Raw genomic sequence first — 17,960 nt, forward strand, 5'->3', positions numbered from 1 at the left:
TCATGTACATAATGGCAAAAAGGTCCCACATTTCTTTTTTTTTTCTTTTTTTCAACAGTTTATTTTCACTTTAAGTGGGGAAACATTTAACCCTTTTGCTGTTAGCAATGTATAATGGGCCATCATAGAGGCCAGTAGTTGGTTCATTTTTTTTGTTTTCTTTCATTTTTTTCCCAACTCAGCAATATAACATGGAAGTGATTTTTTTCATGATTTGCAGCCAAATTTCCTGATGGTTGGAAATGTAGTATTGATTTTATTATACAGGGTCTTTTGCTTACAGAAAATATAAAATATTTTAAAGAGTTTTGTGTAACCTTCAGGCCTCAAATGTGCATTTTACTATGTATGTGCGGATGAACATGCCACTTGCATGGCTGGATGAAAATGGGAGGGGGGCACCTCATGGTGCTCTCCTCCCTTCATTTCTATTGCAGTTGTTCCTGGATCAGTCAGGACCGCTGTCCCCATGTCAGATTCTCATCTGATGAGACAAGCCCGACAGCTTGCATGGGGCGAGAATCATCTGACATGTACCTAGAGGGTCAATCACCCAAACAGAAATCCATATTCAGGCAGCAGTTACAATTTTTAACAGTTTTCAAAAATGAGAGCATTTGTCAATTGAAATAAAAATGTAATTTTAATAACATTAACAATGTTGTTTATTGGTTATACATTTTTCTGTAAATGTTACTTTTTTGGACGAGCGAATAGGTACAGGTGCATGTTACACATTCTGCTTTTTATAAGTCCAAAACACTGGACTAAGACTAGAGATCATAGACTATCATGGTTGAACCTGGATAATCCAGCAAATTTGGAATTCATTTCTTAAAATTATTTAATCGTAATTGGCTGATGTTTTCAATGCTGGACCAATTCCATTCACCCATGCTAATCTATCCTCTCTAGTCCTGGAGAGCTTTAATAAATCAGACCCAAAACTCTTCTACATGCAGATGTGACCCAATGACTGGGTATGGATACTGTGCAAGAAATGCCCTCTCAACATTTGTTGGTGCATTAATATTGCCCCCTCCTGAATACACAATAAGCAAGATTTATGTAAATCCTGTGCCAGCCCCTTCATTGGTTAAGTAATGTGATAAGACTTCATGAAGTGGGGGAACTCATTTACTTGTTTGCAGAGCCAATTGATTGGAGTACTCCATTTTTACCTAAAATCCATTCTAGCAAGTAGCTCTCTTCTGAACACTAAGTTTTAGTCTTGTTCTAGTACTCCATAACAGCTAAAACATTCTTTTTAGGAGCACATCCAAGTGCCTGGTTGGGCTCATTTTATATGCTGATTATGGAATGCTTTGTGCTTTGCCTAGAATAAGACTGTTAAATTCAAACACCATGTGTAGATGATGCAAACTACTTTAGTGACTTAACTGTATTATTAAACTATCCATGTTAAGATCCTGAAAACCTGATGGTTGCAAAAAGACCAAATCTAGGTCACACTGCTAGTACTGGTTGAGAGCAAGTCCAAGCATGATGTATGATACTATGACTGACCTTAGTAATGCTTCTGTGCCTCCATCTTCAAGTTGTTCCTGACAGATGTATAATCAAATGCCAAGGACCAAAATGTTGAGCGCTGTACAATAATATTAATAAAAAACAATATAAGAACAATACAATTTTTTTCTTCTGCTAAACACAGACTGAAAGTTCTGTGTTTAGAACTTTTCTTATATGCCAAACTGCATGTGTCTTTGTAAAGTTCAGTCTCTGCCATTACAACTCTCCTCACGTATAATAATGTCTCCTCTCTGGTTTGGACTTCCTGCTTTCCCATGCATTCACATTTAAGGGAACCTCATCTTCATCTTCCAGCTGGAGGCTTCCTGATGACAGTCTGACTCTAGCCATAGGATGCCTTATGTTTTTACCAAAAACAGCATAGTAGTATGGATTTATTATCTCTGTTTCAGAGTCGCTGGATTCAGTCCCACTGTAAACGTAATGCTCTGTCGTTTGGGGACCTTTCTTTGAAGATGATGTAGGAACGAGAGTTGGAGGGGGTGGTGGAGGAGGTGGAAGTGGTAATGGAATAAGCTTATGTGGCAAAGGGCTTCTTGAAACACTTGAAGTCCTGCTTAAGAAAGGATATGCCCCTAAAGGTCTGAATTCTGACCCATGTGGAAACCATTCAGACTTCATATCTGAATGACTCAAAGACCTCTTAGGATAAGGATCCTGAGAACTTTCCATATTTGTTTGTGCATCTGTTTGGTTTACCATGCTGGCACTACCCTTGCAGCTAGTCCTTGGATAGACTGGTTGGTGGTACTCTTTTAATCTTCTAGCACTTGGACTGCGATCTGCTGCTTGTCCTGGGAAAAGCTTAGATTGACTAGTAAGCCTTATGATTTCTTCTACTACAGCAGATGCCTGTGGAGGCAACTGGGTTATTCCATCCATATAGCAGTAGTTGATGGGTGGCCCCTTTTTCATATAATGTCTTGTAAAACTTGGGTCTGGACGTGTATCTGTGTAGGAAGTCCTGGGAGAAGGAGGCAGAACTTCTCTCATGCTACCTTCAGAAGAGCTTTTGTGGTTTCCAGTAAAATGGTTACTTTCCTCATAACAGGACAGAGGTCGCCTCTGGTTTTTATAGGACACATGACTTTGTAGATCAGTATAGCTACAGCCAGGGAATGAGGCGCTGCTTTTAGACTGTTGCAAAGCTACCGGCTCCAATGGCTCAGGTTTAAAGCGCTCTAGCCCCGTGCTGAAGAGTACTTCGACAGCAGAGTTCCTTCTGTTCCTATCCACAAGTGGATCCCACCCCACGCTGTTGACACTTCTAGAACACGGTCTACTTGTGTACACCAGACGTAAGTCATTAGGCTTTTGGACATAAAAAACAATTAAGGAAATTAAAACCCATGCTAAATCTTAGAGTCCTTTTAATTCATTATTATCTCTTTATGGGATATAAATAAATTTGTTTGCCATTTTTAGGCCAGGGTAAGACTTACAACAAACAAGTTAAGCTCAATGCCCCTCCACCCAGAAGAATGCTTTGGTCAAAGGCCTGCCATTGCTGACTTATTTTAGAAGAAGTTTTCCTGTTTTCAACACAAACTTCAAAACTAGCAGTTTACTTGCTGTCTAATACAAAAATCCCTTGACACCTGCCATTGTTACAAGGATAATCAGCGTTGTTTACTTCACGTTAATGGTTTTAATTTTTTGCAGACCTGTTTATCTTCTAGAATAATATAGACGTACCAAGTCTTTTTATAAATATATACTGAGAAATATATTCGATTCCAAACTGTAACACCTTGTTCCAGGAAAAAATGTTATATGCTCTGGATAATCGGCAGATGTGTTCACAGAGCATAATAACCCAACTTTACTACACTATGGACTCCCCCGTCAGCCATTTTATTTGGGTTGGCGATACTATTCAACCCCTCCCAAATTGTAGAGGACAAACAGGCTGTTTATTTTGCAGCTCAAGCTCTTGTTAACTATTATTTACTGAAAGAGGGTCACTTTGTGAGAGTCGATGGGCCCGATTTTATGAAAGCTCTCCAAGGCTGGAAAGGATACACTTTTGTCTGTGGAACGCAGTGATCCAGCAAACCTGGAATGGACTTCTTCACAGTCATTTGCTAGTAAATGTTTTGAATCCTGAACCAGATCCATTTCAGATTTGCTGGATCACTGAGCTTCACTGAAGAAAGTGTATCCTCTCCATTCTTGGAGAGCTTTAATAAATCAGGCCCATTGACTGGAATTAAGATTCAACCCTGCACCAAAATCAGGTGGCCTCTCAAATATTCTTTTCAATTCAAACCCTTTTAATGTAAATATTCTTTATAATACTTTTTTGTGAAAATCTTTTTGGATGGTTGGCAACCATTATCACCAAGTGCAGTTGGGGTTGCAGATGAAGCATGGTCATTACTTTGTTTTGGTTTTATTACTGACAAATCTGGCATTTGAATGCTGTTCATTCTGTTTGTAAAGTTTCCTATTTAATCATAATTTACCATATGTATTGTAAACTCAGAAACAAAAATGTAATACGATATGAATATATAGCTCGATGTAGTAACCGTAATCATTTTTTAAGTTGTTTTAAAGTAAGACAATTTAGACAAAGGGATGAGAGATGTGCAATTTAAAAGATTACCAGGTAAAAAGAAATAGCTACCTTAGCCTAGGGCTGGTAAGATGCAATAATTTATATTTTTGGGTTCAAATTCTTATAAAAAACAGAAAGGGCTCAAAGATTCAGGTAACCCACATAGCTTTTTTTTAACATAACATTTGTGTGGCCTTGTCCTATGTGCCCATCATAGGATTCCACTTAGACTTTAAGTGATGTCAGCCTGCCCACCCATAGCACAAGTATCAGCATACAGTTTATTTCCTACCTGTTTTGCCACTTCTGTTAGGAGGTCAGGAGAGGATCTACATTGTCTTTCATGAAGATTTGCCTTTAAGTGCTTTCTGGAATGACAAAGAAAATGTTTTACTGCCCAGAAACAGTCAGCAGTAGTTTTTCTTGTGTTAATGCTGAACACTTACCTTTCAAAAGGGAGATTCTTAGCTTTTCCTTTAGTCCAGGAATCAAAGAGTTGTTTTTGGGTTCTTCCACTAAATGAAATCACATAAATCCCAGTTATGAATCTACTATAAAATGTTTGGGCCACACAAAGCTGATATTTCAGAGCCATATGAACAAGAAGTTGGTTAGGTCTCTTAAGAATTTTGTAATGATGAAGCGATAAGCTCAGCCCCCTAAGTCAGGATTTTGTATTTTACACCACATAAAAGAACAAATCTCAAAAAAAAAAAAAAAAAAGTTCAGAGAAATACATATACAGTAGAACCTGTTACTCGGCACCCACAGGGAAAGGCTGGTTCCGGATCAGAATAGTTTCTGAAGTTTCCTTTTCTTAGACATTCAGCACTAGACTTGAATGAGGAGACTTGTCGTCATTCAACTCTAGTGCTGAATGGCTGAGAAAAGGGAAACCCTGATGGCACTTGAGCCTTCATCGGGAGATCCCTTTTATCAGCCAGTCATGGAGAGGAGCATTCAGTGGGGCTTTGCTGATTTGCTCTGCTTTCTTGATTTGCCCTGCTTTCTTGATTTGCCGTAGAACCCCGGTTATCCTAAACCCAGATAACCAGCACCCGCCAGTGGATTCTACTGTAGTAGATAAATAATACATTTTAGAGGGTTGTCCATCAGACCAAAAACGGGACAGATGAAGTTGGTTCCCTAACTGTAGCAGTTCCTCTAAGCCATGAGTTTGAGGAACCTAAGATCTAGATATTTTGTTCTCTTACCTGTACCTGAAATTGGAACCCTTACTACACAAGAAAGGCCTTGGTTTACACTTGGGTTCTTCAGACAGACGAAAGAAGGCATGATACTCCACACAGGTTTTCCAGAAGGCTTTACAGGCATCCCGAGTAACCATAGTGAATTCCAAGGTATCCTTGCTTAAGGTCCTCAGACTGTTAAACTGAAAAGATGAGTAATACATATACATACATCTTTTATTCAATGCATTCAACGAGTCTCAAAGAAATATTGTTTTCTTGCTAACAACATTTTCTGGGTGCTGGAAACTCAATGAAATCAAAGCTGTTCATCAGTTCCATACCCCTGAGCTTGAAAAGGATTCCGAACAATGATTGCTGTAATGAATGGACACTTACAACCCTGAACCGCCACATAACACATTGCTCTCATCATGCTCAGGGATGACATAGGAAAGAAAGTTTTTTGCTAACCTGCTTTAAATAAATTTTTTTTAGTGTAGACACATTAAGGGCTCAGTGCAAATAATCACATTGCTATTTATGAATAACCAAGCTAAGAGCTGCTCACATCAATATGGGGGTGAAGTTTGATCAGGAAATGCTTCCTCTTAAAGCTTAGCTTTCTAATAGTAGCCCAGTTGAAGGTATTTATCTTAGTGTTACCCTAGAAAAAAGAAAAAAAAAAAACATTTTTAATTATAAGACTACAAAAAGACATTACAATGAGTGATAATACAGTTCCTTTTGATTCATCGTACATGGTGCAACCAACATATTAAACATTTGATGAATCTTCATTGTCACCCCAAAAGGGGCAAACCACAACTGTAAAACCAAAATCTGCTGCAAGCATTTATGGCTTCTTTTATTAGTGAAATAAATTTAGCAGAGTAACTTTGGAAAAAAAAAGACTAGTTGTCTAGAATATTTATTTTTTATCCAATATTGTGCAGGGGTCCCTATATAACTATCTTTAGCAATAGACATAACATTTTACTGTACTTACCCGTAACACCAGAACTCCCATATGAGCAACAGCAAGGTTGATTTGCATGTTCTCTCCATCAATGGCCTGATGAGGTCTAATTCCATACATGTCCAGCTTCCGAGCAATGTCTAACAGCTGCATGTCAGCCTCAGCTGGAGATTTACCTCTGTGTGCAAATATCCCTATTATTGACTGTTATCATCAATGGTAATATTATCAATACAAATAAAATATTGGTGCTCTAAGTTCTGTTCTTTCTGGAGGATATTTTAGTAACTTTACACAACTGCTTCCATAGATTTAATATGGCTGCACCAGAAAGTACACACTGACCATGGATTTAAGGATGCCTTAACAAAGATAGCTGTGCCCTTTAAAGAAAAAAGAAGAATAAAGTATTTTTGGGGAATATGGTGGTTTACCTGAGATGCAATACATGTAAGTGTTATCTTTTTCATGCTATGCGTAAATGTATCTGATGCTTCATTAAATTATTTCATACTTAATATGCAGGCAAAAAACTCCTGTGCATACCTTAAGTTAAAGTCTGTTGTTATAATGCACATTTAGGTAAACACAAATATTTTATTTCTGGCTCTAAATGGGCCTAGTGGCTTTCCCCAGATCTTACATTGCAGGAAGTTCCAATTTATTAAATACAAAGGTCATACTTACACATGTCGCTGGTAATATTTTAGGATCTTGTTGTCCAGGTACTCCTGGTTTGGCAAGTACTGGTTCTGTTCCAAATGTTTCCTGGCAGTTTCCTCTTCATAATCTCCCAATTCCGCTACAGTAATAGGAAATCAAAAGACAAATGTATTGTATTCCTATCTCTGATTGGGACCCCCTCTACCTACTTCTTGTATCAGTGCTATAAAATAGAATATTACCAACCCTGAAGGATATAAGATGTCATCAAGGCACCGCTGTTGTCATTGCAAGATAATCTCCCAGATGCCAAATCTTTTTTCATTTGTAAAGCGAATAGATATCTGAAAAAAGTACAGGGAATTGCAGATATGAAGAGTTAAACAATAACAACATGGACAATAACAAATTTTTACTGTTATGTAGTTGAAATGTTTAGGTTCTGCCAACAATGCGGACTAACAAGAGCCTAATAGAGAGAACCTTATTAACTTCAATATGCATTTAGCACCAGTAAATCTTTGCTCAGTTTTATATTAAGTGAATGTCTGACCAATCACATGTGAGGCTGACCTCCCACTTTTATCATCTGCATACCATATACAAAGTGACTGTTGAAGAAATTATTATCTTATGTGCCAAGAATATTGTACAGTATATATAGGCTCAGTTTGGTCTGGTTTTAGGGTAATTCCCATCTAAGCTAAACTGCAGGCAAATATCTAAACACACAGACAAAATACATGTATGGGTCTTATTTACCTAAGGATATGCTATTCAATCAATTCTGAGGTTAACAAAACCCTCTTTTACAGTACAGCCATCATTTAAATCAAATACACAGTGGTCCAAAAATAAAAAACATAGACAAAGTCAGGGGCCAAACTTAAAACTGAAATAGCACCGCTACTACAATACCCTGCGTCAAGAAAACAATCCAATGCGTAGTTACAATATGTTCTTTAACAATGCAGACCTGCAATACTGTGTGTCTTCTATACACTGTATTTGCCTGGAGTTCAGGTTTAAAACAGAGCTTTGCCCAGATTATGCACTAACATATTTACATCTTCCCACCACTGCAATCCTTATTCTTTCACTATCCATTACCAGGCTTTGGTAGATTCCAGATTAGCTGGGCTCACAGGAAGTGGATTCAATGACACTGTCTATTAGACTGTGGACGATTAGGATTGGAATACGGGTACTGCAGGGGAAATCTCTGGAGTGAAGCATAATATTGCAGAAGAAGCTGCTTTTTTATTTTTGAATATTTATATTTTATTTGTGTCCTGAGAGACACTGAAATCCCAGCTCTTTTACTTTTAAGTGCACTAGATTCTTAGCAGCCTATCAAGGTTGACGATAACTCATGACATGCAAAGGTAAACTCCAGTTTGAAACCTCTCATGTAACTCATCTACTAACTATTAAGTAGGCCGAACTGAGCTACTGGAGCGACCATAACATAATTTGTTAAATAAATTGTTTGGACTCAGGTACACTTTCTAGTAAAGTCTTTCAAAGCTGTTCCATGTATTGTCCATGTCCTGTGTCTTCCTGACACTGATAATCAGAGTATATTCATAAATGCAGTGAATGTGTTATGCCACACTAGTGGTAAAAATTTCCTGAGGACAGCGTATTTATCTTGAAAAACAGATAACATTAGAAAATAATACCTAGTTAACTCGCCCCGCAGTTGTCCAGGGTCCACCGGGAAGAACTTCACCATTAATTTGAAAATGGTTTCTTTAGGATCTTAAAGAAAAAAAAAATACTCTGCAAGTATAAAGGATGTTTTACATCAGAATATACATGCATTACTCCCCACAGATGTTTTGACCATTATTGCGGTGAAAAATTAACTCTTTTACAAGTTTGACAAATACATCAGACTTACTTTTCACCTGTTTGGTTATTGGTTTCAGAAGTGCCAGCCAAACCTTCAACATCAAGAAGAAGATGCATTCACTAGTAAAATTATATTGACTGAATAAAATAAACCTATGCAAAAATTACAAGTTCTACCCCTGAGTATGGAATGACATATATTTTATTAAATTCCACTGCATGTCATTATTTAAAGCCAGACATGCATTGCTGGGGACATTTCCATCAATAAGCACATGCTCAGTAATAGTAAATGGCTGGCAAGGTTCTAATGACTGTGAATATTAGTTCCTGGGGAATAAAATGTACAGTTATCATACCTGAAAAAGTAATCAAATATTACTGTGCAAGAGGATATGAAAGTTATATGAAACTAAACCAGAAAAACAATACAAAGAAATCCTTACCACATATGGCTCATTTTCCGTAACCCTTTATACAAGCAGAGTGTTACCCATATCAGATTGTTCTGTATAGAGAACACAGACTTATTTTAAACCCATTTGTGTTTTTACTGCCCCAGTAGGGTACTGATACTTTATTGTAAGGGTATAGGTTACATTATATGATCAGGAACAGGGGTTAGAATGATTGATTTAGGGGTCTGTGCCATCCAAGTTTACATATTTTTAAAAAGTGTCTATGCCAAGTTATAGTGTTGTAACCTACACATACCACAAGGTGGTGCTGTTGTTAAAAAACAAATGATCAGAATTACAATTGTAACATACATACCAATATAACTTATAATACAACGTAATAAAATTTTTTTTTTAACATACTATTAAAAAAAAAAGAATATGCAGCATATTTTTAGCATATTTGCTAATTTGAAACAAATCAGTTTCAAAATTGGGCAACTCTGATCCTATTTAATTACAAATGTTTTTTCCCTGAATATGTGCATTATGATTTATCTGACTGAATTCTTTCATATCTGTGATCCTCAGCACCTGCATCAGTATGTTTATCATACTTTCACAGCAAAATAAATATTTTTATCAACCACGGATTAGGTGGAAGTGCGGTCCAGTATTACCTGATTAGGGGGAGGTGGAAGGATGTCTAGTAATAACTATTAAACAGGAGGTAATTCGGATAATTAATAAGCGGCGATTCTATAGAGTCCAGTAATAGCTGATAAACAATCTGTGTGGAGTCATGTATATCTGTGATTCTCAGTACTTAGACTGTTCCAACAAATTAACCATTTTAATGAGCTAATATTAGATAAAGAGGAAGTCCAATAAGGTCCAGTAATAAGAATACGTCCTGGCTATGGCTTATAAAAAGCTCTAAAAGGTCCAGAAATGGCCGACAATCATAAGTGCAACAAGAACCAGATACTGGTAATAAGGGACATTACATGCAAACGTAGATGAGGAAGAGGTGAATTAAGGCCCAGCAATAGCTGATGGCGGTGCAGAAGGACGGGGGTAGGTAAAGATTTAGCAATATAAAATAGGAAAAAAATGTGTTAAGGTCTAGCAAGGTTGCAAGGATTATTATAAATATTTCAATACCAACCTGACCACAAAATGGTTAAATAGTCTCTATGAAACAAAATTCACAAAGGGATATATAGGGGGTCTTTGTACAAGACTGATCAGGCATGCAAACACAACCTTGAAGCAGGAAGTATCTGATCAGGTCTCCTTGGCTAACCCATAGTACTCTTGGATCCTTTGTCATGTCTTACATGTCTATTTGTAAAACAGGAATGGTGTCAACTATATATAGTTAAAAAAGATATTAAACAAATTAAATATTCAATATATAAATATAAAAAATTACGTATAAGACAAAAGTTAAAAAAAGAAAACTAAGCCCTAAGCATTTTTTATGCTTTCCTTTTAAATATACAAGTGAAAGGCCCCCTACTTACATGGTATCCTGTGTTGTTTTTCAATTCCAGGCCAAACTATTCTTTCTCTGTCAGGTTTAAATGGCTGCAGCTCATGTTGAATAATTCCTTTCCAGGAGCTTTTTGCTTTAACCAGACAGAAAATACCAAATCATTACATTTTATTCAAACAGCAAAGCAATTATTTAACATTTTATCAGCATTTTACTGGCATAGAAAACATTAATAACATTTTAACTTTACATCCAATCTATTGCATGTAAAGCAAAACTGAAAAATGCAGAGATTACTTTTTAAAGTGGACCCCAAATATTCAGCAAATTACAAGGTAAAAATATAAACATTTTTCTATGAAAGGATCTAGTCAGCGATTCTTGAGCTACACACATTTGTTAGATAATAATGTTTCTCTGCTCTGCCCTGGTTTAGTGTTACTGCTACCTATATCATCTCCCTTCTCACTAGGGGTGATGATAGGAATTCAAACCACCTAAACCTCCTGGATCCTGCAGGACTATTGTGGGATTTCAACAAAATTCCGGGGTCCTGTGAGTCCAGGCCTTGTCCCACAGCCAAATGATGGAACACTTTTTATAGCACTGTTCTCTGTATTGATGTAGAAACAATTAGGCAGAATGATCTCATGCTCAACAATATCTATATCGGAGTTTCTTTACCTTTTTAACATGGGGGGAGCCCCTTGAAATAACTTTCAGGTTTTCAGGGAACACCTGCTATAATTACTATATCCACAGCCCATAGTAAATTAGTGTGGTGGTCAGTGGGAAGAATGCCTCTTACTTTGCTGGCCATTGGAAAGTATGTCACTTTTATAGATAAACATAAAAGATTTTTTTTGATTATCATAGCAATGAGCAGTTTGTGACCTGAGAGGCACAAGCTGTTCATTGCTCAAGAATCCCCAGCAACCTCTGGAAGAACCCTGGTCTATATGGTTCTGGTGATGACACCACACGGGCAGCTATGTGGGACAAAGGTATATTCCACCAACCAACAATGTCTTAGAAGGAGGTGGGGCATCTATTTGACCAACAATGCCTTGTGGGAATTCTCTGACATAGATAATTGGGGACGATTCAAAAACGATGTATTCATCAACCCACTGACCACAAATATCCATTACTTTTTTTTTTAGTTCTGCCCATTAGCACTGGATACTTTAATAATGCTACTTTACATATGCTCACTGCTAAATTGTTTATTGCGTTTTACATTATATAGTCCTGACAGTTGCACTCTGAAAGCTGAGATGTACATTACATGACCAGGGTCTATATATAGAACATTTGCTGAAATATCCCTGTTTTTGTTAAGTATAGCTTTATGGAAGGTTCAGACAAAATGTGTGTCTATATTCAGGTAGGGTAGAGGTAAGTAGAAAGAGAAAAAAATTCTGATTCAAAGTTATAATGACTTTATTCCTAGAGTCTCACACTACAAAGGTTTTCTTTTTCTCATGTTATAAAGCTGGGAGAGATAAAGATTCACTGTTCAGTAAGGAGGCCAGAGGTAAAGATGTGGCACAGAGTAGTATTGCTAAACCAGGAATAATTGTTTAACCAAGAACTATGAGTGTCACTAACTTGGCTGTGCAGTGTGCAAGTTGAATGTCAATTAGAAGGTTGGCTGTAGAAAATGAAACATTATTTGGCAGGTAACATAATGAACATTCAGCTTTATATTAAGCGGTTTATCTAGAGCAGGGGTTGGCAAACGCCAGCCTTTGGGCCTGATACGGCGTAGCCAGTAGTTTGTTCTGGCCTAACGCCCCCGGGTTGATCCAGCAGCCGGATTGGCCAAGGGGCCTTAGGCCGGAGCTGCATGCAGCTCATGAGCCTCCTCTTGCCGTGGCTCCCCTATTTACCTCGCCCGGTGTTACCACTTTCACCGCCGGGGTAAATAGGGAACGCCCCCTGAAGGGAAATCCATCTCCTCCACAATGCATACGGAGGAGAGGAATTTCCCTTCAGGTGGCGTTCCTCGAGAGAGAGTCCGGTCTAATGTGCTCCTGCCCACCACTGAAATAGCCTAGTAGCCAAGTTTGCTGACCTCTGGTCTAGAGTTTATTTTAAACCGAAATGCTGCTACTATTGTTTGTAATCAGCACACAATTGGGATTTTTTTTTTTTAAATGACAGCATCTTCAAACAATGGGCCTGATTTAATAAAGCTCTCCAAGGCTGGAGATGATATACTTTACAATATATATATACCTATTCAATATATACAAACTAAAAAAAAATGGACACTCAGACCAATGAACCTCTTTCACTCAATGGGCACATAAATATTAGAAGATGGTCACTAGATGAAGCCATCTTTATCCAGGTATGTTAAAAATAGGTTAAAACTCTGTGGGGCACCTGAAAATACTGCTGGGATGAATAGAAATCAGACAGGTTAAAAATGGTGTACTATGACCAAGATATGAACACTCCAAAGCCCCAGTTGTCAAATGATTGTCTTTTGTGATAGTTTCTAGTGACATGAAGGAACAACTGCTGTACAAATAGCAATGTTCTGTTCTATGAAGAAAGGGTGGAAGGGGGATGTGTGGCATTTTGCCATGCTCTCATCCATAGGAATGCGTAGAGAGTATTCCTGATCGATCACCTATCAATCTGCCATGATAGATTGCATAATGATGTTGGGGGATTGCTGTTTACATCAGATTTTTGCCTGAGATGAGCATGACCATTTGTCTTGGGTGACTTATCTAACGTGTACATAGATTATGGCTTTAGCTGTCCAGCAGCAGTGACGTCATAAGATGCATTGCTAGAAGAACAGAATCAATAAAGGCTTACACATCCTTTCAGAAACATCTGTGTTTATAAATTAGTCTGGAGCCCAAAATGGAGCAACCCCTCGAATAAACCTGTTAGATTAGAACATCCCTAGAGGTGATATATTGGCAGGAGGGATTATCAAGGAATGAACAATTTAGTCCCTCTGTAATCTGGCACAGCCAAGCTTTATCTCAGAGATCACTTGAACTGTTTATTGGTGGAATACACGTAAGAGGTTTCCAGAAAACAAGAGATGCTGGATAAAATTGCTATGCTCTGGTATTCAGCTGCCTTTATAGTGACATGCTAATAGTGGGTTCTGCTGTACAATCATGCTAGTTCCTGTCGATGTTAAAAAGCCTCATGTAATTAAAACAATTATAACGCTCAGTAAAGGAACATCTCATGTGCTCAGTGTCCTGAATATCTTTGGAAATCTAAGACAATGCCAACAAAGACTACAATACCATTAACCCCTGCAAAGATCTGGAATATATTAGTGCCCGTAAATGCATACATAAAAAAAAAAAAAGAAAACAGCAGGCAACTCTCTAGATCAGCATTTCTTAATCTTGGAAACCATTGAAATAACTTTCACATCTTAGGGAACCCTTTCTATAATTGCTATATAACAGAAGATTAGTATTCAGTGGGAAGAATGCCACTTACATTGCTGGTCAATGAGAAGAATGTCACCCTTACAGATAGCAAAAGGGCAAATGGTGTCAGTGGAAGCTTACATGAGAGATCCAAACTGCTCATTGCTCTTTGAACCCCTAGCAACCTCTGGAGGAACCTTGGTTGAGAAAAACTGCTCTAGAAAATATGTCTTATTTGTTGACTTATCTGTTTATAACTTCATGGGCAGATCATCTTCCCCAGACAACTTTCCTAGTAGTTAGCCAAAAAAATGGACCATGAAATTTCTTTGATTGATTTGATATTGAAATTGATTTGAAAAAATGGGCTTTAAAATCACTGAATACTACGTATTAACTCAAATACAACCTATATACAGTACAGTGTATGTACTAATATTGTGTCTGTGCTCATCCCTTCAATTCATAATTTTAATGACCTCAAATATTACACACAAAGCTCAAAAGGCTTGTACTTTATCCAGATTCATGTTAACTAGGTTCAAACCTATTCAATATGGCAAGATAATGGTCAGGACCCAGAAAAAGTTCACCACTAGCCACACAGGACTACAAGAGACTCAAAATAACAAAGGTAATTGAAAACAGTTTTTATGGCCCACATTTATAGGAGAATTGAAGCCCTACAGTGTCCTCAATTAAACTTTGATATAAAAAGAGAGAATAATCTGCTTGAATACACTCAATCTATATTCTTAAGGTCTTTAACAAGCCGATCATGGCACAATCACATCTTATGATTAGGGAGAAAGCTTAAGTAATGCAAGATTGTTTACTGCTGACCTCTTCACAGAATTATGTTATGGAATGAGGTCTTGCCATGTATTAGTGCCTTCCCCATGTGCCCCAGGCCACTCTCCCTTTCATCCTTCCTGAGCTCACAAGCTCCTTTCATGCAGAGCACCATTCCTTTCAAATGGATGAAATGCCTGCAAGTGAAGAGCCAGTTCATACTCTGGAAGAATTGATGGCATGCACAAGCTATAATGGACACATTAGCTACAATAACATATACTTGACCACTGTGCTTGTGTCTTTGGGGTCAAAGTAACTATATATAGATCTGTGTGTGTGCAATATGATGTCTGCCTCAGATTACAATACATGCTAAAGAAAATACAATATACTGGGCATGCTAAACACTCACGTACGTCACATCAAAGAAATCATACATAAATGTATTGATAAGACGTGAAAAATATATTGAACAAAAGCATTTGGTTATACTACCTTAAACAAGAGTTTACAATTAGAAACAGAATATGTTAGACTTAACTAAAAGATTTCTAGATACATATTTGTGTAGCCACATAATCCAGAGGGCATAGAAGATAAAAAAAATTGGAATGTAACTGCAATTATTAAAATACAAAGTATCATTGCTGTACTATATGTTCAGACTAGCTAAACATGTAGTAGAAGTGTGTTAATATAAAAGAGATACACACAAATCATTGTGAAACTAAAACTTTAAAAAGCAGATTTTGCAAGTAGCAGCTTCACAAACCTTTTCAGGGGCTACAACAATAAACAATATCTATCTAGTTATAAACAGCAAAGGTCACCCACTGTGCCAATATTCAGAAAGATAAACTTTCAGGGTTAAAACAATTATGATTTAAGTATGCTTCTATCTTTCACATGCTTTATTGGGCACAAGGTGGTAAAATAAAATGTTCATGGAAAACTAATGACGATTACCTGGACTCAAAGAAAAACATGCAAAAATGGCAATCATTTTCTAAATTATTTGGTGTACTTAGCTTACTTCTATGCCTTGCAATTACTAAGGAGTAAAGGTTTGCTTTTTTCTTTTTTTAAATGAAAGTAATTACTCATCCTAGTTAATGAAAACAGCAGAGTAAATGACATTATGCTGATGGTAATTATGTATTCATTTAGGTGATGGCTAATATTACTAGTGCTAAGTTAAATCTTGTCCTGTCATGCATGTGATGGAAAATGGGTGTGATAGATCTACTTACATCCACAACAAAGGTCTTCTGGGAGTCATCCAGAAACTGGACTTTCAAGTGAAGCATCCTGTAAGACTGTGACCTGCTGAGCAGCTTGGTGGCAGAATGTGCAGTGTCACAGGCTCTCCTCCAGCAAATTCATCAGCTGCTGCTTTAGGATCTGAGAGACTCTGCCTATGGAAGAAACGTCTACAAGCAGTACATATAACACATTGTTTTATCACGTATGTGTGCAAGTATGAATGTAGGAGAAACCTAAAGATTTCCTGGAATTGGACATAAACATATTCTGATCATCAGTCACAATAATAAAAATAAAAGGACCAGCCATTAAAAAATAAATATACAAAAAGATTTTCCAAAGAAGTGCAAGGGTCTGTAAAAAAAAAAACACAAATTTCAGAATTATTTTGACTGTACTTCTGAAATATTGACATCACCCACATTAAAAAACAGACAATATAACCTTTCTTAACATGGCAAGTCCTCTTTATACATGGTACCCTATGCAGTACCAAGCTCCGGGTAAATATTATATACAACCACTGTGTCCTAGCTAGAATAATCCACACAGTCGCCATGTTCATTGTAGAATAGCCTGCATAATTCCATAAGGGTAGCCCATGACGTTCATTTATTTCTAGTGCTGTGCCCCAATTGGTGTAATTGCCTCTGGCAAAGATACCTAATGTTTGGCAATGGTAAGATGCACCATGTAGTCAGCATGATGGTGATTTTATGTGGTCCTAAAAGATGGACTATCAGGGTCCCCTCTAGCACTAGCCAATGTATAAAGTGGTATAGAGGATACCATGTTGGAAACTAGAGTCTACAGCACTACCCAGCTCTTCTATAGTCAGATGGACATTTTTTGTTTTTCATCCAAGTTGTAAAATATGGTGAATGAAGTGTAATGGAATGTGGATGATTTGGTGCACCAGTGCCATCACAGAAGCAAGGCAACAAGAGGCTCAAACAAATGCGATCACAAGCTTAAGAATGGCCAGTTTAGAGCCCTGACATCATTTGCACTGTAATATATTGGTAAGCATCTGTAATATTGTAAATATAAACTGAAATCATATAACTAATACAGGTATGTGGCACAGTAACACCACCATTGATATGATCAACACCCACCAAAGGTATTTCATTGTTGTTATAGCAAATAAAACAGTTCTAAAACATTCTAAATATATATGTTGTACAGAAATGATCTTGATTGTCCAATGAGGACAGTATGTTTGGCTGTGTTAGTACAACTCAAATATTTATATTTGATTTGCTCTACTTTTTTGATGTGGCAGTATTTTCAAAAGTTGGGTATTCCAGTGCAACTAAATGGATTTAGATTTCAGTAGTCCGACTCTGCATTTAAAGATTGAAGAAGAACAAACTGGAGTACTTGAAGGAAACTCAAACACAGGGAGATAAAAATAATTACATAAATTGTGAAGCCAGAACTTCAGAAATACAAAGTAAAAGGTACAGTGCTACCCATATACAAATTCTTTTCTAGAAGACCAAGAAGCAAAATCATGCTATGAACACGTGTGATGTTGTTGAAATACAAACAAGTGATATGTCACAGTATAAGAAAAGAACGCAAAAGAAAACTAGGGTTTTGTGAGTAAAAGCACAACTTTCATATTGTACAAAAGGTTTTTGTGGTCTTACCCATTAATGTCAATAATGTCATTGGATGTAGGACCAATCATCTAGACAAAACAAATCCCTAAACATTTTGTCTGATAGGCTTCTACAGCGGATGTGCAGAGACTGTTAATACAATAACCGTGGTAATTTTTCTTG

The 17,960-nt window shown here is 37.2% G+C and overlaps 1 protein-coding gene across 1 annotated transcript; it reads right to left on the minus strand.

Annotated features, from left to right (window-relative positions):
- Window positions 1-624: 624 nt before the first annotated feature.
- FRMD7 (FERM domain containing 7) lies at window positions 625-16,744 on the minus strand. Its single transcript, XM_072430650.1, has 12 exons — window positions 16,158-16,744; window positions 10,725-10,829; window positions 8,850-8,892; window positions 8,629-8,707; window positions 7,193-7,290; window positions 6,971-7,085; window positions 6,314-6,461; window positions 5,876-5,971; window positions 5,329-5,507; window positions 4,561-4,629; window positions 4,407-4,482; window positions 625-2,865 (listed from the first exon to the last, which is right to left on the minus strand). Exons 4-12 carry the CDS (start codon window positions 8,679-8,681, stop codon window positions 1,762-1,764), a joined length of 1,938 nt encoding a protein of 645 aa, XP_072286751.1. The 5' UTR covers window positions 8,682-8,707; window positions 8,850-8,892; window positions 10,725-10,829; window positions 16,158-16,744; the 3' UTR covers window positions 625-1,761.
- Between the last annotated feature and the right edge of the window lie 1,216 nt (window positions 16,745-17,960).

This window comes from Pyxicephalus adspersus, chromosome Z, assembly GCF_032062135.1.
Source record: "Pyxicephalus adspersus chromosome Z, UCB_Pads_2.0, whole genome shotgun sequence".
Taxonomy (NCBI): domain Eukaryota; kingdom Metazoa; phylum Chordata; class Amphibia; order Anura; family Pyxicephalidae; genus Pyxicephalus; species Pyxicephalus adspersus.

Bases quoted from the DNA above. Each gene is read 5' to 3' on its own strand.
- FRMD7 (XM_072430650.1), bottom strand. From the start codon at position 8,681: ATGGTGAAGTTCTTCCCGGTGGACCCTGGACAACTGCGGGGCGAGTTA. The intron at 7,291-8,628 runs GTATTATTTTCT...TACTTTTTTCAG, and splicing joins CTGCGGGGCGAGTTAACTAG to ATATCTATTCGCTTTACAAA. The intron at 5,508-5,875 runs GTGAGCAGCTCT...TCATCTTTTCAG, and splicing joins AACTTCACCCCCATATTGAT to TTTAACAGTCTGAGGACCTT.